Source organism: Thermobia domestica, chromosome 16 (genome assembly GCF_964235325.1).
Source record: "Thermobia domestica chromosome 16, izTheDome1.hap1.1, whole genome shotgun sequence".
Taxonomy (NCBI): Eukaryota; Metazoa; Arthropoda; class Insecta; order Zygentoma; family Lepismatidae; genus Thermobia; species Thermobia domestica.
Genome location: NC_137469.1, coordinates 8,070,388 through 8,088,429, shown reverse-complemented (window position 1 = coordinate 8,088,429; position 18,042 = coordinate 8,070,388). Strand labels below are relative to the sequence as shown.

The 18,042-nt window shown below is 38.6% G+C and overlaps 1 protein-coding gene across 1 annotated transcript in view; it reads right to left on the bottom strand.

Annotated features, from left to right (window-relative positions):
• The window catches only part of LOC145672902 (uncharacterized), a 117,938-nt gene extending 115,500 nt beyond the window's left edge, over window positions 1–2,438 (bottom strand). Inside the window, exon 1 of the mRNA XM_081742102.1 lies at window positions 2,259–2,438. Within this exon, the coding sequence (XP_081598228.1) occupies window positions 2,259–2,370 (112 nt within the window). The 5' untranslated portion in view covers window positions 2,371–2,438. The remainder of the gene's footprint in view (window positions 1–2,258) is intronic.
• Window positions 2,439–18,042: the final 15,604 nt, after the last annotated feature.

Genomic DNA, 18,042 nt, shown 5'->3' with positions numbered 1-18,042 from the left:
AGTTTACAATTATTACTGAAAATTAATGCTGTCACCCATTTCGAAGATTAAAAAATAAGTTTCTGATGTAGTGAAATTTCATTTCTTATCGATAGTATGAATGATTGTAAATAGTTGTAAATTTCCATAATTGTTCTCCAAGTGGGATTGTATAAAACCCAGGGGCGGATCCAGGACCGAATTCTGGGGGGGGGGGCGGTGGGTTATCATACTGCTACTTAGAGCTACTTTTAACAGCATCAAACTCCGGGATGGGTTTTATTTATATATATAAAATAAGAAAGTTTCCTCTTCTGGGGGGGGGCGATTGCCCCGATCTCCTCCTCTGGATCCGCCACTGATAAAACCAAAGGTAATTTTGTCAAATTTAACAAAAAGTCCAAAAAGAATACATAATGATCGCTTTTGGCTGTTGCAATGGTCTGTCCAAGAAGCTTGATAAAAATTCAGTGTATCATAACAAGGTGAATATAGGGGATGCCGAATTCTACTTCGTCCCATAGGTGCTGTAATCTCTAGCTACGACTCTGGTCAACAAATGACAGAATGCATATAAAGCGCAGACCGCCATACTAAATAGAGAGATAGCTTGGTCAGGTGGAAGAGGAGTAGATATGTGTTTGTTTCATTCTATAGGATTTTGATGGATTTCCATAGATTATGGTAAGTTTTTAGAATGCTGAAACGTGTGACTGATAGTTTTGCCTGTTAACTTCTTAAATTTTAGGTTCCTCCCGAAGTGTCTTCGCGTACCTATGGTTGAAAAATATTGTACTAGACCTATTTAAGAAAGGGGGAAATCTCTGATGCATCTCCTAGTGCTAATCATAGAGTGCTCAGCTCTGGTGCGGGCAGTCCCTGGTTCGACCCAAGACCACATGAGTTTGTGGTGAACAACATTGTGATCGTGAGTTTCTTCCTACAATTCTGATTGAACCGATTCTGTCGTAATTTTCTTTGGTCTAAACGCCTAACACAGGAAGTAAAACTGGAAATTTTTATTTCGTTTTTTCCATGATAATCCTTCTATTTCTGTATGCAAAGTATTTTTTAACTAGCATTTTTTTTAAGAAACAACTTCGATTTGTTAAGGAGAATAAATGTGTATGTACTCTAGGTATGATGACTGGAGGTTACTTCAATATTTATCGCGGGTATCAAAAGGTTCATCACCTACATTGCAGGAAATGGCTACGGTAATATTAATACTAGGGGAGGAGCTATCGTAAAGTTCTAATTATCACCAGGAAGTTATTAAGATATGATGAAATTTTGTTAGTGTTATGTTTGGTTTTTGTGTGCATGATATTAAGAAAATTAGCTCCTAATGATTATTTTTTATATAGGGTGTGCCAAAAGTGACTAAAGTAAAAGATGGGTAAGATGCCTTTTCAGGAGCAAGCACGGCGCGGCGTGAGCATTCTCAACAGATATTGACGCTGTTAAAAGAGAATGAGGAGGACTTTTCGGTCGTCTGGTAACTATGGATGAAATGTGGATATATAAGTATGATTCAGAGACCAAAACCATGAGCATGCAGTGGAAGCATGCCGATTACCCCCTTCCCAAAAAGGCAAAGGTGCAAAAGTCAAGGTGAAAGGTCATGCTGTCCGTTTTTTGGGATTCTCGTGGGATAATCCTCACAGACTACCTTACAAAAGGAGAAACCGTCATTGGCAAGTACTACAACAATCCCCTGGACAAACTGCGCGATGCTCTGAAAACGAAACGCCGCGGCATGCTCTCGAAAGGCGTTCTTCTCCTACTTGACAGTGCATCAGCCCATTCATCTTAAGTTGCTGTCAACAAAGCAAGGGTATGTTTCTTCCAGGTATTGCAGCATACGCCTTATTCTCCCGACCTCGCACCCAGTGACTTTCTTGTTTCCCCAAATGAAGCGTCCATTGAGTGGTCACTATTTTGACAACACAGGTGACGTCATTCATGAGGTGGAAGATTAGTTTAAAGCACAATTTGCAAACTTCTACAATGACGATATTCGTAAAGTGAAGGAACTCTGGGTGGTGACTACATAGAGAGGGTTTAACAACTACAAATCACAATCCATATATCCTGATTGTTTTTACTATGATAATTGAAACTTTACGATACCCCCTCGTACAATGACTTAGCTTTTTACTGAACATCAATTTTAAGTGCAAGAAAATGTACCATTGTGTTTTCTAAAACAAACAAAAAACAAAAAAACAAAAAAAAAAAAAAAAAAAAAAGAGGATTGTAAACAGAATCTGACTCACCTCTGACATTGCGGAAATTGACATTAGCGCCTGCCTCGACAAGAAGTTTCGCCTGCCGGAATCTGCTGGAGCGGATGGCTTCAAACAGCGCCAGCGAACGAGCATCGGCCATTGTCCGGCGGCCATCGCGACGCACAGCAATCTTTCACAACAAATGCTCACCTGAGTGACACCCTTTTTTCCTTCCTGCCACGATTACCTTCAATTGATTTCTTTTTGATACGCGCGTGGATGGACGAGTATGTGTTTGTGTGTCTCTCTCTCTGCCTCAACTAAACCAGACACACACACATGCTACTTCTGTCCTTGATTCTACAAAATAATTGACTTTCGATGTTTCCAGCCTTTTATTGGATATGTCTTGACATGACATGGTTTACCAAACAACATACTGTCAACCAGGAAAAGGAATCCAAGATTCTATCAGAAAGGACAGGACAAGCTGTGCAATCAATCAATACGCTATTTTTCATAGCTCTAATTGGCTATGACAGTTGATAATACAAAATATCTTCCCTAGTAGCACGGATAGTAGACACAACATTGAGAAACAGTAGGCTAGCCAACTGTCAACATTGCCTCTACGCTGCAATTGGCCACTTTGCCAACCATCATAAATGTCAACTTACCCCAATTGGGAGTGGCAGGTGGAAAGTGTTGGATCAATGATGAGAAACTTGAGCTAAGGTGTTTTTGAACTTCGTTCTCACTTACCAATTCTCAACCATGCTGGGCATATCTAAGTAGGGACAACGATTGGCTCGGGTTTGAGTTTGATGTTCCTGAGCACCAAGGCTATGTAAGACACAGACTTAGGCTAGTTTTAGACGGAAGCAATTATCGTAGCAAAAATCTATCATCGATATCCTACCATGTAAAGTAGCAAATGCTATAGCAATTCCCATGCTATGGCATTTCTTGTCGATAGAACCTGCTCTATTTCGTAGCATTTTCCCCAGAATTTCTGGTCCGATTGCAGCGCCGCGGTGCGTTAAAAGGAAACGAAAGATTTTGTGCCATATATCCATGCTCTTTATTTTGTGTGGGAAATTGAATTGTAGTAAAGAAAAATGAGTTGGAGTATGGATGCTCTTTGCCCACATACTTCTTTGTGGTTTTCGTTTTTTAATATAACCGACGAGAACTATTGTTACAACCACTATAGCTTTAGCCACCTCACGCTTTAGTTTCGGAGCCATAATTGCACTCTTCTCCAGTGATTTGTTTGCTATGTCACAACAAGATGCTTATCAAAATGCTACCGTGTAAAAGCACCATATTCTTTTGATGCCATATATTATACGAGATTTTTTGCAGCACATCTGCTACGAGAAATGCTACGATAGATGATTCAATCTAAAACTAGCCTTACAGCTTAACGTGTGATCCGAACCAATACCCTACTCAGGCCTGAAACTAACCACACAAGTTTGGGGGGGGTCATGAATATGTTAGGGAGGGGGCAAGTCATTAACAATTCTCTTACAAATATCTAAATTATGATTTTTGCATTGATAATAGCATATTGTATTGAGGTCTGGAGGGGCCACGGAAAGTTTAGGAGGACAGGCCCTACCTAGCCCCTCTGGTTGCGGGTCTGACCCTACTTGTCATAAGTAGGGGGAAGTTCATACAGAGCATCAAGATTAGACACAGTGTATAGACAGGGGTGCCCACAAGGGGGGCCTATGACGCAAAGTGCGTCATTGAAATATTGGGGGGGGGGGGTAAATCTATATAAATATGTTTGATGGGGGGGTAAAATTAATCGAAAAGATTTTTTTTCATGGAAGAACACCTACGGATAGACAATTGGGGGGTGAGTGCGTCATGGACATAAGGGGGGTGGTGGGCATTATTGGTATAGAAAATAGACAACGATAATGCATCAGGTTAGAGTTCGATTTGATTGACACCTAAAATTTACTATTAATGCATTTTCAATATGTTTACACGGGGTAATATTTCCGAAGTGTAATATTTTATACTGGGTATTTTATTTTTTCTATTAAAATCTCAAAAGCCTGGGCTTCATATTACGAGGCGCATCCGTAAAGTAAATTACCCTAGGGCGGTAAACACAAAGAAAAACACAGAGACCTTGAAATTTATCGCCACAGATACAAGTAACACTACTTTTCAACATATTCACTACCGGAATTCAGACCTTGTCATGTGTGAGATAAACACTTGTGGATTTAGATGTCGTAAAAGTCAGCCAGCCACCTGGGTACGAGATCAGTATCAGTTGCTTCGGCACTAACTGGCACATAATTTCTTGAAATTCAGGTGTGTCGTGCCAATTTTATGCAACAGGGTTCGAAAAATCTGTGGGAAATAGTTACTGACTTCTGAAGTGGACAGTCTTCTCTCGTAACAAAGGATCTTGTACGGCAGCGTATCGTCGCTTCATGATCACTGAACTCAGCAGCCAGCTCCCATAGATTGTGGGAATGAGCAACTGACTTGCGAAATGAGCGGTCTTCTCTCGTGGAGGCAGCGTATTCTAAGAATTGTCGCTTCACGATGGTAACTGAACTCAGCAGCCAGTTTCCATAGATTTCAGGATCCCTGTTGCACGAAAGTGTCATGATACACTTAAGTTTCAATACAGTATGTGCTTGGGTGCCAAAGCAACTGGCAATGACTCCACTCCAGGCGGCTGACTTCTACATCAGAATACTCACTGTACCACACTGTCTGACGCTTACTGTATGACAAATGTATAAATTCCGGTGCTGAATATGCTGAAAAGCAGTGTTATCTATGCTCTATCTGTGGTAATAAATGCGTCACGATCACTGTGTCTTCTTTGCGTTTACCACCTTAAGGAAACCCTTTGACGCACCTCGTATGTTAAGCTAACACGGTATTCCCTAGTTTATCCTCTTCTTGTCCAAGTAGACAGATTAGAACGCATATTCAAGTATGTTTATAGAAAGCTTGGGAGAAATAGCATCACACTGTCGTAACACCTTTCCTACTTCACACGCTTGCCTTTACAGTAACATTTCAGAGAACACATCAAATTAAAATGTTATACAAGCTTTAGTCATACAAACAAACAAACAAACAAACAAAAAGTTACATATTAATGATCAAAGTATCCGATAACGTTTTCGGAAGAACGAACCACAAATCGCTTACGACCAAAATTGATCAGTGAAATCGTGCGACTTAATGTCACACGTGTCTCTCTCTAGAGTTTCGTGAAGATTGGCGTTCTGTATGTCACGAAAGCGAAAGGCATTTCTCTGCTTCTGGATTATCGAAACATCTCAGGTTGTCAGAACACAAAATTAAGGACGGAAAGGTGATTTATAAAGCTCGATGTTCAGTTGGAAGAAAATATATTTATAAAGCTGGATGTTTAGTTGAAAGAAAATATATAACTTTTTAATTTTTATTTTTTTTTTATTTTTACGGTTGTTGGCTACTTGTCTGGAATATAGGTGATAAAGAAAAATCTCTCTCAAACAAGAAATTGTATGCTATTGTTATTATTTAAGATCTTCAGCAGACTACTTACTTCTTTTAGTTTCACTCAGGCCCGTAGCCAAGGGCGCCGATCCTGGGAGGCCGAGGGGGCCCGGGTCATCCCACAGCTCATGTGTTGTATTTATGAATATACAATATTCTGCATAATTTGAATGCAATTTGTCTTAAAATCCTCACATATATACTAAAGCAAAGATGGCGCGAGTATTCAACATTATTATGTCAGAAAGCTCAGTCAGGAAGATGTAAGACTTATCGCGTGCATGTACGAGGGCTGCTCCGAAAGTCTATGGCCTGATGAGCTCACTATTCGGAGTCTGAGTCAGTAGGACGGTTGGTATGGGTTTCCCTTTCAAAATAACGTCCTTGATACACTATACACAGTTCTCAGCGATGCACTAGCTTCTCAAAATATGTTGTAGACCATTTTTCGAGAGTCGGTATAAGGGAATGGATGTACTAGCTTTAACTTCCTGGTCCTGCTAATTTCCCTTTCGCGTAAGTCCTTCTTAACTGGTGGAAAAGCCCAGAAATAGCACGGTATGAGGTCTGGTCTGTACGGAGGGTGGTCTAGAGCAGTGTTTCTGAACAGGTGGGCCGCGGCATATGTGGTTTAAGCTAACTTCATTAATTAACCATGAGTACGAAATAATGCAAAGAATAAACATCAAGTTTTTCCTGAATCATTCGACCGCTGTTTACGTCTAGTGAATTCCTGCTATTGGGACATTATGAACATATTTCGTAGGGTATCCTTTTAATCAGGAACGTAGCTAGAGTTTTTTTTTTTTTTTTTTTTTAAGGCTCAGGCCCGTCTTTCAGAACCGGTATCTGAAAATTAAAACCGGCACGGGTTATCATCATTGCCTTTTATTTCTTTAATTTATTTGTTTTGCATTTTGGAATAGGTGAAAGGGGATTTGAATAAGGGAGGGAAAGGAAACCACAAACAAGAAACAAGAGACAAAAAAAACGGAACAAAAACAAAACAAAACAAAGAATAAACTATTCAAAACTCAACTATTGACTGTTGTAATTTCCAAAGTGCTATAACCGTTATGCTTGACCCTAACATATTCTAATATTAAACTATACAATACTCAACTATCTACTAATACGATATCCAGGGTATTTGACCATTGATCTTGACACTAACATGTTCTGATACTAAATTGTTTGTTAATCAAATCAAGAGCATCTAAACTCTTTCTGATCTGCGTTGTCATTTCCTACCTCTGTTTGGTATTTTTATTTATTTGATTTTGATCTTGTTAGTATTTAGTTAGTTACTTCTAACTGTTTAGCTACTTCTATTTTTGGTATATTTATGTCTATACGTAATATTAGTATTATTATTATTATTACCATTATTATTATTATTATTATTATTATTATTATTATTATTATTATTCGAGTTATTTAAACTTTGTTTCTTTACTTAGCTTGGTTGAGTCCATATTTATTAACTATGATTATTATGTTTTAATTTTTTTAAGATATGCTTTATTTATTTATTCTATTTCTTTTTTATTTAATTTATTTTTGAATTTAATGTTTATTTAGTGTTTATTTTTTACTATGTTATTTCATTTACTTTGATGGACTTCTTCTATCTTCAGGTTTTCCCTGTATGAGCTTGGTTTTCACCTGCTATTTCAAGTTTCTCTCCTGTGATCATATTTAATTCTTTCACTAATTATACACTGGTTTTTCCCTGTATATTTTGCCCGTTTCACACACTAAAAGCACTAAGAACACTAAGTTGACACATAAACCGCATTCACCAAAACACACTAAGCCACACTAGTCTTCACTAATCCATACCGCATTCCTCTTAATAGTCCCTTGAGCCTTCGTTTATTGAATGTTCTCGTGGTTGCAATAGATTTCCTCCCAATATCACAGGTTTGAGGTCCAGGGCCCACTCAGAGTACTTAGTGTGGATCCTGGTCCGAAGTATCCTTCCACCTGTGCCGATATAGGGATCAATCTCCATTAACATACCGTTATTGAGTCATTCACGAAGTACACTTGTCTCCTATGGGGACATAGTCACAGCCAACACGCACAAAGACACACAGATGGACCCGCCACCCGAAGGAAAGACACTTCCAAAAACACACTCTAGTGCGTCCGGAGTTCCGTTCCAAGTCACCTATGCCTGGAGACGCACTAGCACAACCACACTCGTTCTCCCCGGCAGATACGGAGTTCCAGTATCTTCCACGAGACGTTCTGAAGTCTCCGGTCCTGAGGAGAAACTGGATTCCATTCATCCTTCCACATTCATTCTGCTCTTGTTTTTCTTATGTGTTTTTCTCTATAGAATTGTTCTTTTTTTAGTTTCGAGTAAAGGTCTGTTATTTTCTTCAGGATATTGTAATCTTTCTCGCTTCTCATGATATCAGCTATCGTCTTCTGTCTTATATCCACTCTTTCCTTAAATAACTCTTCGAGAAAGGGGCACCAGAGTATATGATGCTCTGGTGTTCCCGTTTCACCACATTCACAAATTGAATTGTCTTTGGCCTGTATTTTTTGTAGGTAGGTTTCATATGGACCATGTCCCGTTAGAAAATGAATGAGTCCTGGGGCTGGGTCAAGAAACTTTATTTGTTCTCTGATTTCTACCGTTGGTATAATATTTCTAAGTCTTTGTGACTTAGCAGAGTGCGTCCATTCAATATTCCACATTTTTTTGATTCTTTCTTCAATCTCTTGGGCGCTTTCAAAAACATCACCCAACAGTGCCCTTACCTCTTCTCTATTATTCCTTTTCATCCAATAATTTGCCGCTCTCTGTACTGCTATTAAGTTCAAAGGCTTGACATCAAATAACAAACACAGGGCATTGTCCCAGACAACACGTACGTGTACGACACATGTGCACTATCCATGCATAAGCCGTACATTTGCACATGTGCATTTGTGTGGATGATGAACACATACATAACCCGTGCATAAGCCGTACACGTGAATTTACGTGGATGAAGCACACATACATAACCCGTGTATGTGCACATGTGCATTTACGTGGGTTATGCACACCTACATAACCAGTGATTAAGTCGGGCATGTGCACATGTGCATTTGCATGGATAAAGTATACATTTACATAACCCATGCCTAAGCCGTTACATACACATGTGCATTTGCGTGGATGAAGCACAAGTACAGAACCCGTGCTTAAAGCCGCTATGTGCACATGTGCATTTGCATAGATGAAGTACACATTTATATAACCCGTGCTGTAGCCGTTATATACACATGTGCATTTGTGTTGATGCAGCGCACGCACGTAACCCGTGCTTAAGCCATTATGCACACATGTGCATTTGCGTAGATGCAGTGCACGTACGGAACCCGTACTTAAGCCGATATGTGCACATGTGCATTTGCATGGATGAAGCACACATTTATATAACCCGTGCTGTAGCCGTTATGTACACATGTGCATTTGCGTGGATGCAGCGCACGTACGTAACCCGTGCTTAAGCCGTTATGTGCACATGTGCATTTGCATGGATGAAGCACACATTTATATAACCCGTGCTTAAGCCGTTATGTGCACATGTGCATTTGCATGGATGAAGCACACATTTATATAACCCGTGCTGTAGCCGTTATGTACACATGTGTTTTGCGTGGATGCAGCGCATGTGCATAACCCATGCTTGAGCAGTGGATGTGCACATGTGCATTTGCGTGGATGAAGCACATTTAAATTACCGGTGCTTAAGCCGTTGTGTGCACATGGGTATTTGCACGGCTACTGCACGTGTGCATGAGACGTCCATAATACCGTGCAAGTGTATACTTTTAGTTTCATTCTTTTACTCCCATTCTCATCAACAGAAAGTAACCTCCATTTTTGGTAGGTGTCGTTTTTCCTCCAGGCGGTGTTATAGAGACTTTTCGACGAATAACAGCTGAATGATTGTAAAAACTCCATAACGTCCACTGAGCTAAGATACAATATCAACAGGTGGCAGCATTGTACTGATGTAACTACTGTCAGACAGTTCATAGGTTTACAAAATTATTTTCGTGACCGATTACAGTAGAATATGTTGCGTTATTTGTTACTTGGCAAACATAACAAAGATACTACCTAAAGCTTAGCTCGTTGCAAATAATAAACTCCAAAACTAAAATTCTCACTGACAATTATTAGTTACTTGTTATATACTTTGAAGTTGATGTCTTTGCAGTTGTAGATTGTGTTACTGCATAAGACACCAAATATATAAACTTTTTTTCGTTGCATCTTGAATTTGCTTTTACATCACCTCTGTACTACGAGGAAATCACCTGTGCACTACATGTAAGTTATGTGGGTACTTTTTCAAATCACCTCTATCGTACATGTAAATCATCTGGGTACTGCGTGTAAATCACCTCTGTCCTACATGTAAATCATCTCTGTCCTACATGTAAATCACCTGTGTGTTACGTGTAAATCATCTCTGTCCTACATGTAAATCACCTGTGTGCTACATGTAAATCACCTGTGTGCTACGTGTAAATCACCGCTGTCCTACATGTAAATCACCTGTGAACTACATGTAAATCGAATACGTGCTACTTGTAAATCACCTGCGCGGTAGGTGTAAATCACTTGTGCAGGACGTGTACGTTGCACATGTTCTGTGCACGTGAAGATGTTGAATAGGACCTGGCATGTATATGTGCATCACATGTAGAGGCGTGCATTTATACAGATGATGCACATGTTGCATCCGTGCAATTGTACATGTACTATACGGATAATGTACGTGCATTGTGCTGTCTGGGGTTGGGGGTGGTGCTATATGCACCACTTAATCTCATCAGAAGGTTTCTTTGTGGTCTGATAAAGTTTTCTTTTATTCTCTTGTTTTGAAGCAGTCTGTGCACCCATATGCTAGATCCGTAAGTCATTGTAGCACATAGCAGGGTTTCGTGATACAATTTTAATATTTTGTTAGGCAATTTATATTTATTTTTACCTAGGGTTATCAATTTATTTGTCACCTTATTTCCTCTCGTAGCGGTTTCTTGAATGTGTTTACCATAGTTCAGGTTTTCATCGATTGTTACCCCTAGATATCTAAATTCTTTAACTCTGTCTATTTTATGATTGCCTAGTTTTATTTGTGGGCCTCTATTCAATTTTCTAACGAAAAGCGTGTATTTTGTTTTTTTGACTGATAATTTTAGTTTATTTTCTTGACACCAATTGTTTAGGCCTTCAACTATTGCATTTGTTTTCATTTCTATTTCTCTTCTTGAATTGGCTGATAATATTATCGCAATATCATCTGCAAAGGCTATTATTTTGTCTATTAGATCGTTAGCATTTAATTTTTCTAGGCAGGGTTGTATCAAAATGTCCCACATTAAGGGTCCTAATATTGAGCCCTGTGGGCAGCCTTTTTCATTACGAATTTGCAGCTCCTCTTGCTCCATTTGTACTGAGATCCGTCTGTTCCGAAAGTAGTGTTTAATGATATTTATCAAGTAGGTTGGCATTTCTAGTTTAACTAATTTATCGACCAATGATGGGACCCATAGGTTGTCAAATGCTCCTTCTATGTCTACGTAGAGCGACAGGACATATTTACTTTCTGAATTACTCATTCGAATTTGTTCTTTGTACTTATTCAGAGCGTCTTCTGTTGATCTGCCCGCTCTGAAGCCAAACTGTAGCGTATCTTCACTCATATTCCTATGTTTGTTAATCCTATTTGCTATAATCTTTTCGTATATTTTACTTATGTTTTTTAGCAGGCAAATTGGGCGATATGAGCTTACATCAGTTGGGTCCCTGTCTTCGTTTTTTAGCAGGATTATTAATTTTGACATTTTCCATGAGTCCGGAAATTCTTGCCGTTGTAGTAGTACATTGCAAAGTCTTGTCAGGTACGGGGTCCATATTTCTCTATTTTTCGTGAAGACTTCATTTGGTATTTCATCCAATCCTGGTGATTTTCCTGTTTTTAGTTTCCTAATGATGTTTTCGATTTCTTCATTTGTTGCCATGTCTTCCTTATTTACCTGTTCTACTTGTGTCGGCTCTTCGAATTTTCTTCTTATTCGTTTCTGATCTTCTGTTTCATCTTCCATTATATCATTCGGGAAAAACTTTCGTGTTAAATTTTCAATGGTTTCCTTTCTAGTTACTGTATAAGATCCGTCATTTTTTCTTAACGTGCAAAGTGTTAATGGGTTTATTTTCTTCATTATTAATTTGTATGGAAATCCCCACTGATCAAGCTGTATGTTTTTGGTTAGGAATAGTTCCCAGCTTCTTTTCTTTGCTTCTATGATTTCTGTTTCATACTCTTCTTTGGCATTCCTATAAGCTAAGAGTCTTCTTTCTTTCAAATTTGGAATTGCTGTGGCTTGGTAACTTTTTTTTTTGCTCGCACGATTTTTCTTAATCTTTCCAGTTTAGGTGACCAAAAATCGCCATATCCTACTCTCTGCGTGGTTTTAGGAGTGGATGCCTCTATTGCCAATTTAGTAGCCTGTTCAATTTTTTGTACTAATTCGTCACTACTTTTGTCTATGTCCAATTGTGGTAAGGTAAGCTTTTTAAAATTTTCCCAATTTATCTTTTTAATGTTTAACCTTTCTTTATTCTTACTTGGTATATTTAATTCCATGTTAAATGTTATTATTTCGTGATCGCTTGTTGTTTCTCGATCCCATGTATGCCAATCTGTAATGTTATCAACTAAATTTGGTGTACAGAGTGTTATATCAATATAAGATTCTCCTCGGGAGCCCTCGGTAGCTAGAGTTCTCCCCATAAGCATTCCGCCAGCGGGCCGCCGTAGGCCCATCGACGTGCAAACGGCGGGCCACCTGCTCGATTACACTAATTACGCCTTCGTCCCGCCGGCGGGGTATCCGCCATAATCCCGCTGCTCCCCCGCCTTTAGCCGATACCCAGCCGCTGAAATCCTCCCCACGTATTTCCCCCATGTGCAAGACGTAATCGGATCTACCGCAAACCATGGCGGATTGCCCCCCAAAATTTCTCTTCATTCCGCCTTTAATAATCTACTCTCAATTTTGGCAACAACGTATTGGCACTTAAGAGCTGAAACCTTTATACCAATACATGGTTAAAATACAAAGATTTAACACCATTTTTTTTTCAAGAATTCCATTCCCATCCGGGGATGGATGGTCTGTGGAAGGCAATTCCTTCCAAGCATATCTTAACTACAATCTCGTAATTGTCAGTGAGAATTGTAATTTTGGAGTTAATTATTTACAATGAGCAAAGCTATAGGCAGTATATTTGACATCTTGCCAAGTAACAAATAATGTAACATGTTCTGCTGTAACCGGTCACGAAAATAGTTTTGTAAGCCAACGAACTGTCTGACAATAGTACAGTGCTGCCACCTGTTGCTTTTATATCCTAGGTCAGCAGACGTTACCGAGTTCTCTTCTGTTCATATGAAAATCATAACAAATGACGATCACCACACGAAGAGTGAAGAATTGTGGGTAATGCAAAGCCGATCCGTTCCCGCCACACGACCGTGAGCAGGAACAACCGCCACGATCAGCGTATGGTCCGAAGGCTACATCCGTCGCAGTACCGCGTTCGCGGGTACCCCGACAAAGCCGTCATCGGTCCGCCAGTGGTTGCAGTTACTCAACCGACTCGATGTCCCGCTTCGTTCCCGCTCGAAATCCGCTTATATACCGCCATAGTAGCGATCGGCCCGATGATGTGCGGCGGACAATTGCTCATGGGGCTGTTTTGGGGGGACATATTTCCAAGTGGAAGTGGTTTGGCCCCCCAAATGCGAGGATTTTGCAAGTTGAAATATAGTAAACGCACGATATTTGGGGTGACCAAGACAAGTTTTTTGGGGGGCATGCTCCCTTAGCTACGTCACTGCACTTCTTATTTGTCGTAGATCAATGGGGCGGAAAGCGATCTTAAAAAAAAAAAAAACATAAATTAACTGTATTTGAAGAATGTGCTTTTTGCTTCCATAGAAACCTATGTAGGTAATAAACTTGAGAAAATGCGTAGAAAAATTCTAACAGTCTTGGGAGGGATTCGAACTACGCACCTCCTGATTACCAGCAATCAGGAGGTGCGTGGTTCGAAACCCTCCCAAGACTGTTAGAATTTTTCTACGCATTTTCTCAAATGTATTTGAACATCTTTTTTGTATAACTTTTTAAGCTTCACAAGAAACTCAGTTACAAGAAAGCTGTCTTTTTTTCTTTCTTTCGTAATTTGTTTCAACTATAACGATGGAACTTAAATAACTTTTTAGCATATCCACGAGCCCTTATGCTACTCCATAATTTTGTTTTCTCCATTTCTTTCTGTCTCTCTTTTTTTTTAAGATCTAAAAAAATAATCATATTACCAATAGATAACGCTTGACATCATTTTCAAGCAAAATGGGCAACATCGAAGCTCACAGGACCTTCGAAAACTCTTAATGACCACCATAAACATTTGGAACTTCAGATTTCTTTTGTGTGCTATGGGAGGAAGAATTCGAGTGACAATGAGACTATTCAACATGTGTGCGCAAAATATCAATCGCCACGCCGGCGTTGAATACGTCTGTTTCCTTGTCCTTTAAACCGCGGCATCAAATTTTCAGAGGAAAATTTTGTGTGAATGTATTTTATTTCGGAAAATAGATGACCAAAGATCCGTTCATTGTTAGCCTCGGTGTTGAGAAAGACCATTCGTTTCGCGAGTCGTAGCTTTGGGTTAACAAGTTTCGTGTGCAGTGACTACTAGTTCCGAAATAATCCTGGTTTCTTTTAAATGCCAATTTTATGACGAACAACTGTGTTTAGTGGATGGATGCTGTGTGATTATTGTTTAAAACAGGAACTTATGTGCTGTTTTCAATATCGAAAATGAGTAAGAGACAAGGAACTTTGTTTAGTTTTGGTTTAAAAAAATCCCGTACTAGTGATAGTGTTCCTAGTGTGACTGCATGTGATCAAGATTCTTCGAAAAATGTGGTCAACAATTATAGTGATACTGAAGATGACGTACAGGAGAACGGAAGTGCATCCAACACAGAGAAGAAAAAGCATGTCACTTGTCGTAAGTACAAAGAAATCTATTTGAAGCATGGTTTTATTCAGTTTCCCGGCTCAGACAATTTACCGAAGCCGCAGTGTGTTATCTGTACTGTTCTGGGTAAGGAAGCTATGAAGCCTTCTCGTCTTATAAGACATTTAAACACAAACACATTCGGACTTAAAAGACAAGCCGGTTGAGTCTTTTATGCGTAAAAAAGATGATCTAAAAACTGAAAAAAATGGCGATCAATCAAGCTTCAACTACAGGTACAGCACTTTTAAAAGCATCTTATTTAGTTGCTCTGCAGATTGCTACGTGCAAGAAACCCTATTCTATTGGAGAAGAACTCGTTAAACCTTCTTTAATAGCAGTATGTAATGAAATTTTAGGTCAGTCTTCAGGTAACAAAATTAAGGAAATACCTCTAGCAAATGATACGATTAAAAGACGAATTTCCGATATGCCAGAGGCCCAACTAATTGAAAATACTAAAAAAATCCGAATTTTTTGCTATATAAGTTGACGAATCAACAGACGTCCAGAACGACTTTCTTATGTACGATATATTGATTATACCGTTGATGACTTACTCAATGTATGTGGATTACCAGGTCAGACTACTGGCTCGGAAATTTTCAATGCATTGGATGCGTTTGTTCGTATGGAAGGGTTGGGGTGTGTACCGATGGTGCTGCTTCTCTGACCGGAAAACATTCAGGGGTGACATCCAGAATAAAGGAAGTAGCAAATCATGACATCATAGTAACCCATTGTTTCATACATAGAGAACATTGACGTTTGAAGAAAATGACACCTGAACTGAATGAAGTTCTTTCGCAAGCTGTGGAAATAATTAATTTTATTAAAAAGAGCCCTTTGAACACACGATTGTTGAAACTATTGTGCGAGGAACTGGGATCTAATCATCAGCATCTTCTTTTCCATACAGAAGTTCGATGATTATCAAGGGGGAGGGTTCTCAGAAGGTTATACGAATTGAGAAATGAAGTTAAGTTATTTCTTACCAATAAGAAAAAACACTTATAGTCAATATCTTAAGGACAACGAATGGGTAGCCAAGCTTACTTATTTAAGTGACATTTTTTTTTTCCCACAATCAATGAACTGAATTTAAGTCTTCAAGATTCACAAACAATATTCAGTGCCTGCAACAAAATATAAGCGTTTCAAAACGAAAATTGAATTTTGGCCTAATATGGTTTCTGAAGGAAGTTCTTGAATCGTTCTCCAGTTTTACTACTGAAGTCGATATTGTTGACATGTCAGAACTAATAACCAGTCATCTTAAGATGCTCTCTTCATCATTTGAAAAGTATTATCCTAAAGATGAAGATCCTCGGGAGAGCAATATGTGGATTATAAATCCCTTTGTTGAACATACACATTCATCCCTTTCATGCAAAGAAAGAGTACAGTTAGTCGAATTATAATCGGACAGAGAGCTTCAATGTATTTACAAATTCTGGATAAAAATGAGGTCAGAATACACAGAAATATATGCAAGAACAATGCCATTTATTCTTTGCTTTTCCTCGACATATCTGTGTGAAACAGCATTTTCGGCAATTACTGTTCTCAAAACAAAGCAAAGGAATCGGCTGCAACTTTCTCACTGTTTACGTTTGGCTGTTACTTCACTTCATCCAAGAGTCAATCAATTGGCCAAAAAGAAGCAACAGCAGAGGTCTCATTAACTTAAATTCATTGCGAATTCATTAACTTCCTCACCTTTAGTTTCAATTGTATACATAAACGAGATTTATTTTAATTAACACTTATCACGTATGAATATTATTTGTGTTTAGTGATTGATACTAATTATTTAAAAATCATTAGTTTTCAATTCAAAATTGGATAGGTGGTACTTAACAGTGGCTTGTGCAACAATGCTTAAAAGTGTACTGTGTGTGTGTGTTGAATGTTGCTGAGAAGATGCGTTTGAACGTCTTTACTCCAGCTTCTTTCAAACAGTGATTGTGAGTCAAAAGTAATTTTTATTCTTACTTGCATTAGTTTAATTATATTTTCGTTGTATTAAATCTACCATCCATTACAGTGCAGATGAACGAAACTTTTCAAGGGATCAAAACAAAAGTATATATTGCATAAATGTTTTATCATTTTAATTGTGCAGTAAACTGAGATTAGTAATTACTTCTAACGAGTATTCACGTATGCAGCATTATATTTTACCTTAGTTGCTAAATATGGCAAATTAATGGAAACTAATAATTGTAATTTTTGTGGTGGGCCGCAGGAATTATTTTGGAGACGTTGGTGGGCCGCAGTCTCACAAAGGTTAAGAAACATTGGTCTAGAGACTGACCATAAATGCAACAGAAATAGTTAATTTGAACTGCTTCTGATTTGAATAGAGGATTAACGGAAAGATGAAACGTATTCTCGACAAGCTCAATCTATTGCAAAAACAGCATCTCAGTATGTGTTACCGTTTTCGTTCTATGGCGATAAACGTCGAAACCAGAAATGGCTAATTTAAACTACTTCCAGTTTGAACAGAGAAAATAAAACCCATTCTTGAGATGCTGAATCGACTGAAAAAAAAAAATACTTTTCGATACCGTTTAACGCTTTTGGTCTGGTATCTGTCAACAGACGGACAAAGCCAATCTGTAAGACTTTCGACACTTGTGTATAGCAGTTTGTAAGTCTAAAAAAGGTAAAATGTACAATCGAAATACCGACAGAAGGACATTGTCTGACATACTCTGCAATACCAACAGATTAACAGTATTGCCAACTCATACTTTTCTAAATGGTACTGTTAATCATTCCGAAAAATTGCTTAGATAAGTAATACATTTAATCGGATTTAATCACTTCGACAGATGTAAAGATCGTAATATTGTTTATGGCACATACCGCCGCCTACACCGCTCAAACTCTTCAGATGCTGCATTTCAAGGTGTTGAAACATCTTGTATACAGTCCCGATCTCGCCCAGTCGAAAAGCTTGTGCAACGGTGGATCAGGTGCATTGAAAAGCAGGGTGACTACGTTGGAAAATGATGTAAATAAAAAACATTGTACTGTTGTAATAAATAATAAAAATTGATTGCATACTTATTGATTTACCCCCATATTATATATATATATATAAAAGTGGTTGTATTTGTGTATGCATGTTTAGCATAGTTACTCAAAACTGTTCGCACGTCACTAATGGAGTACATATCG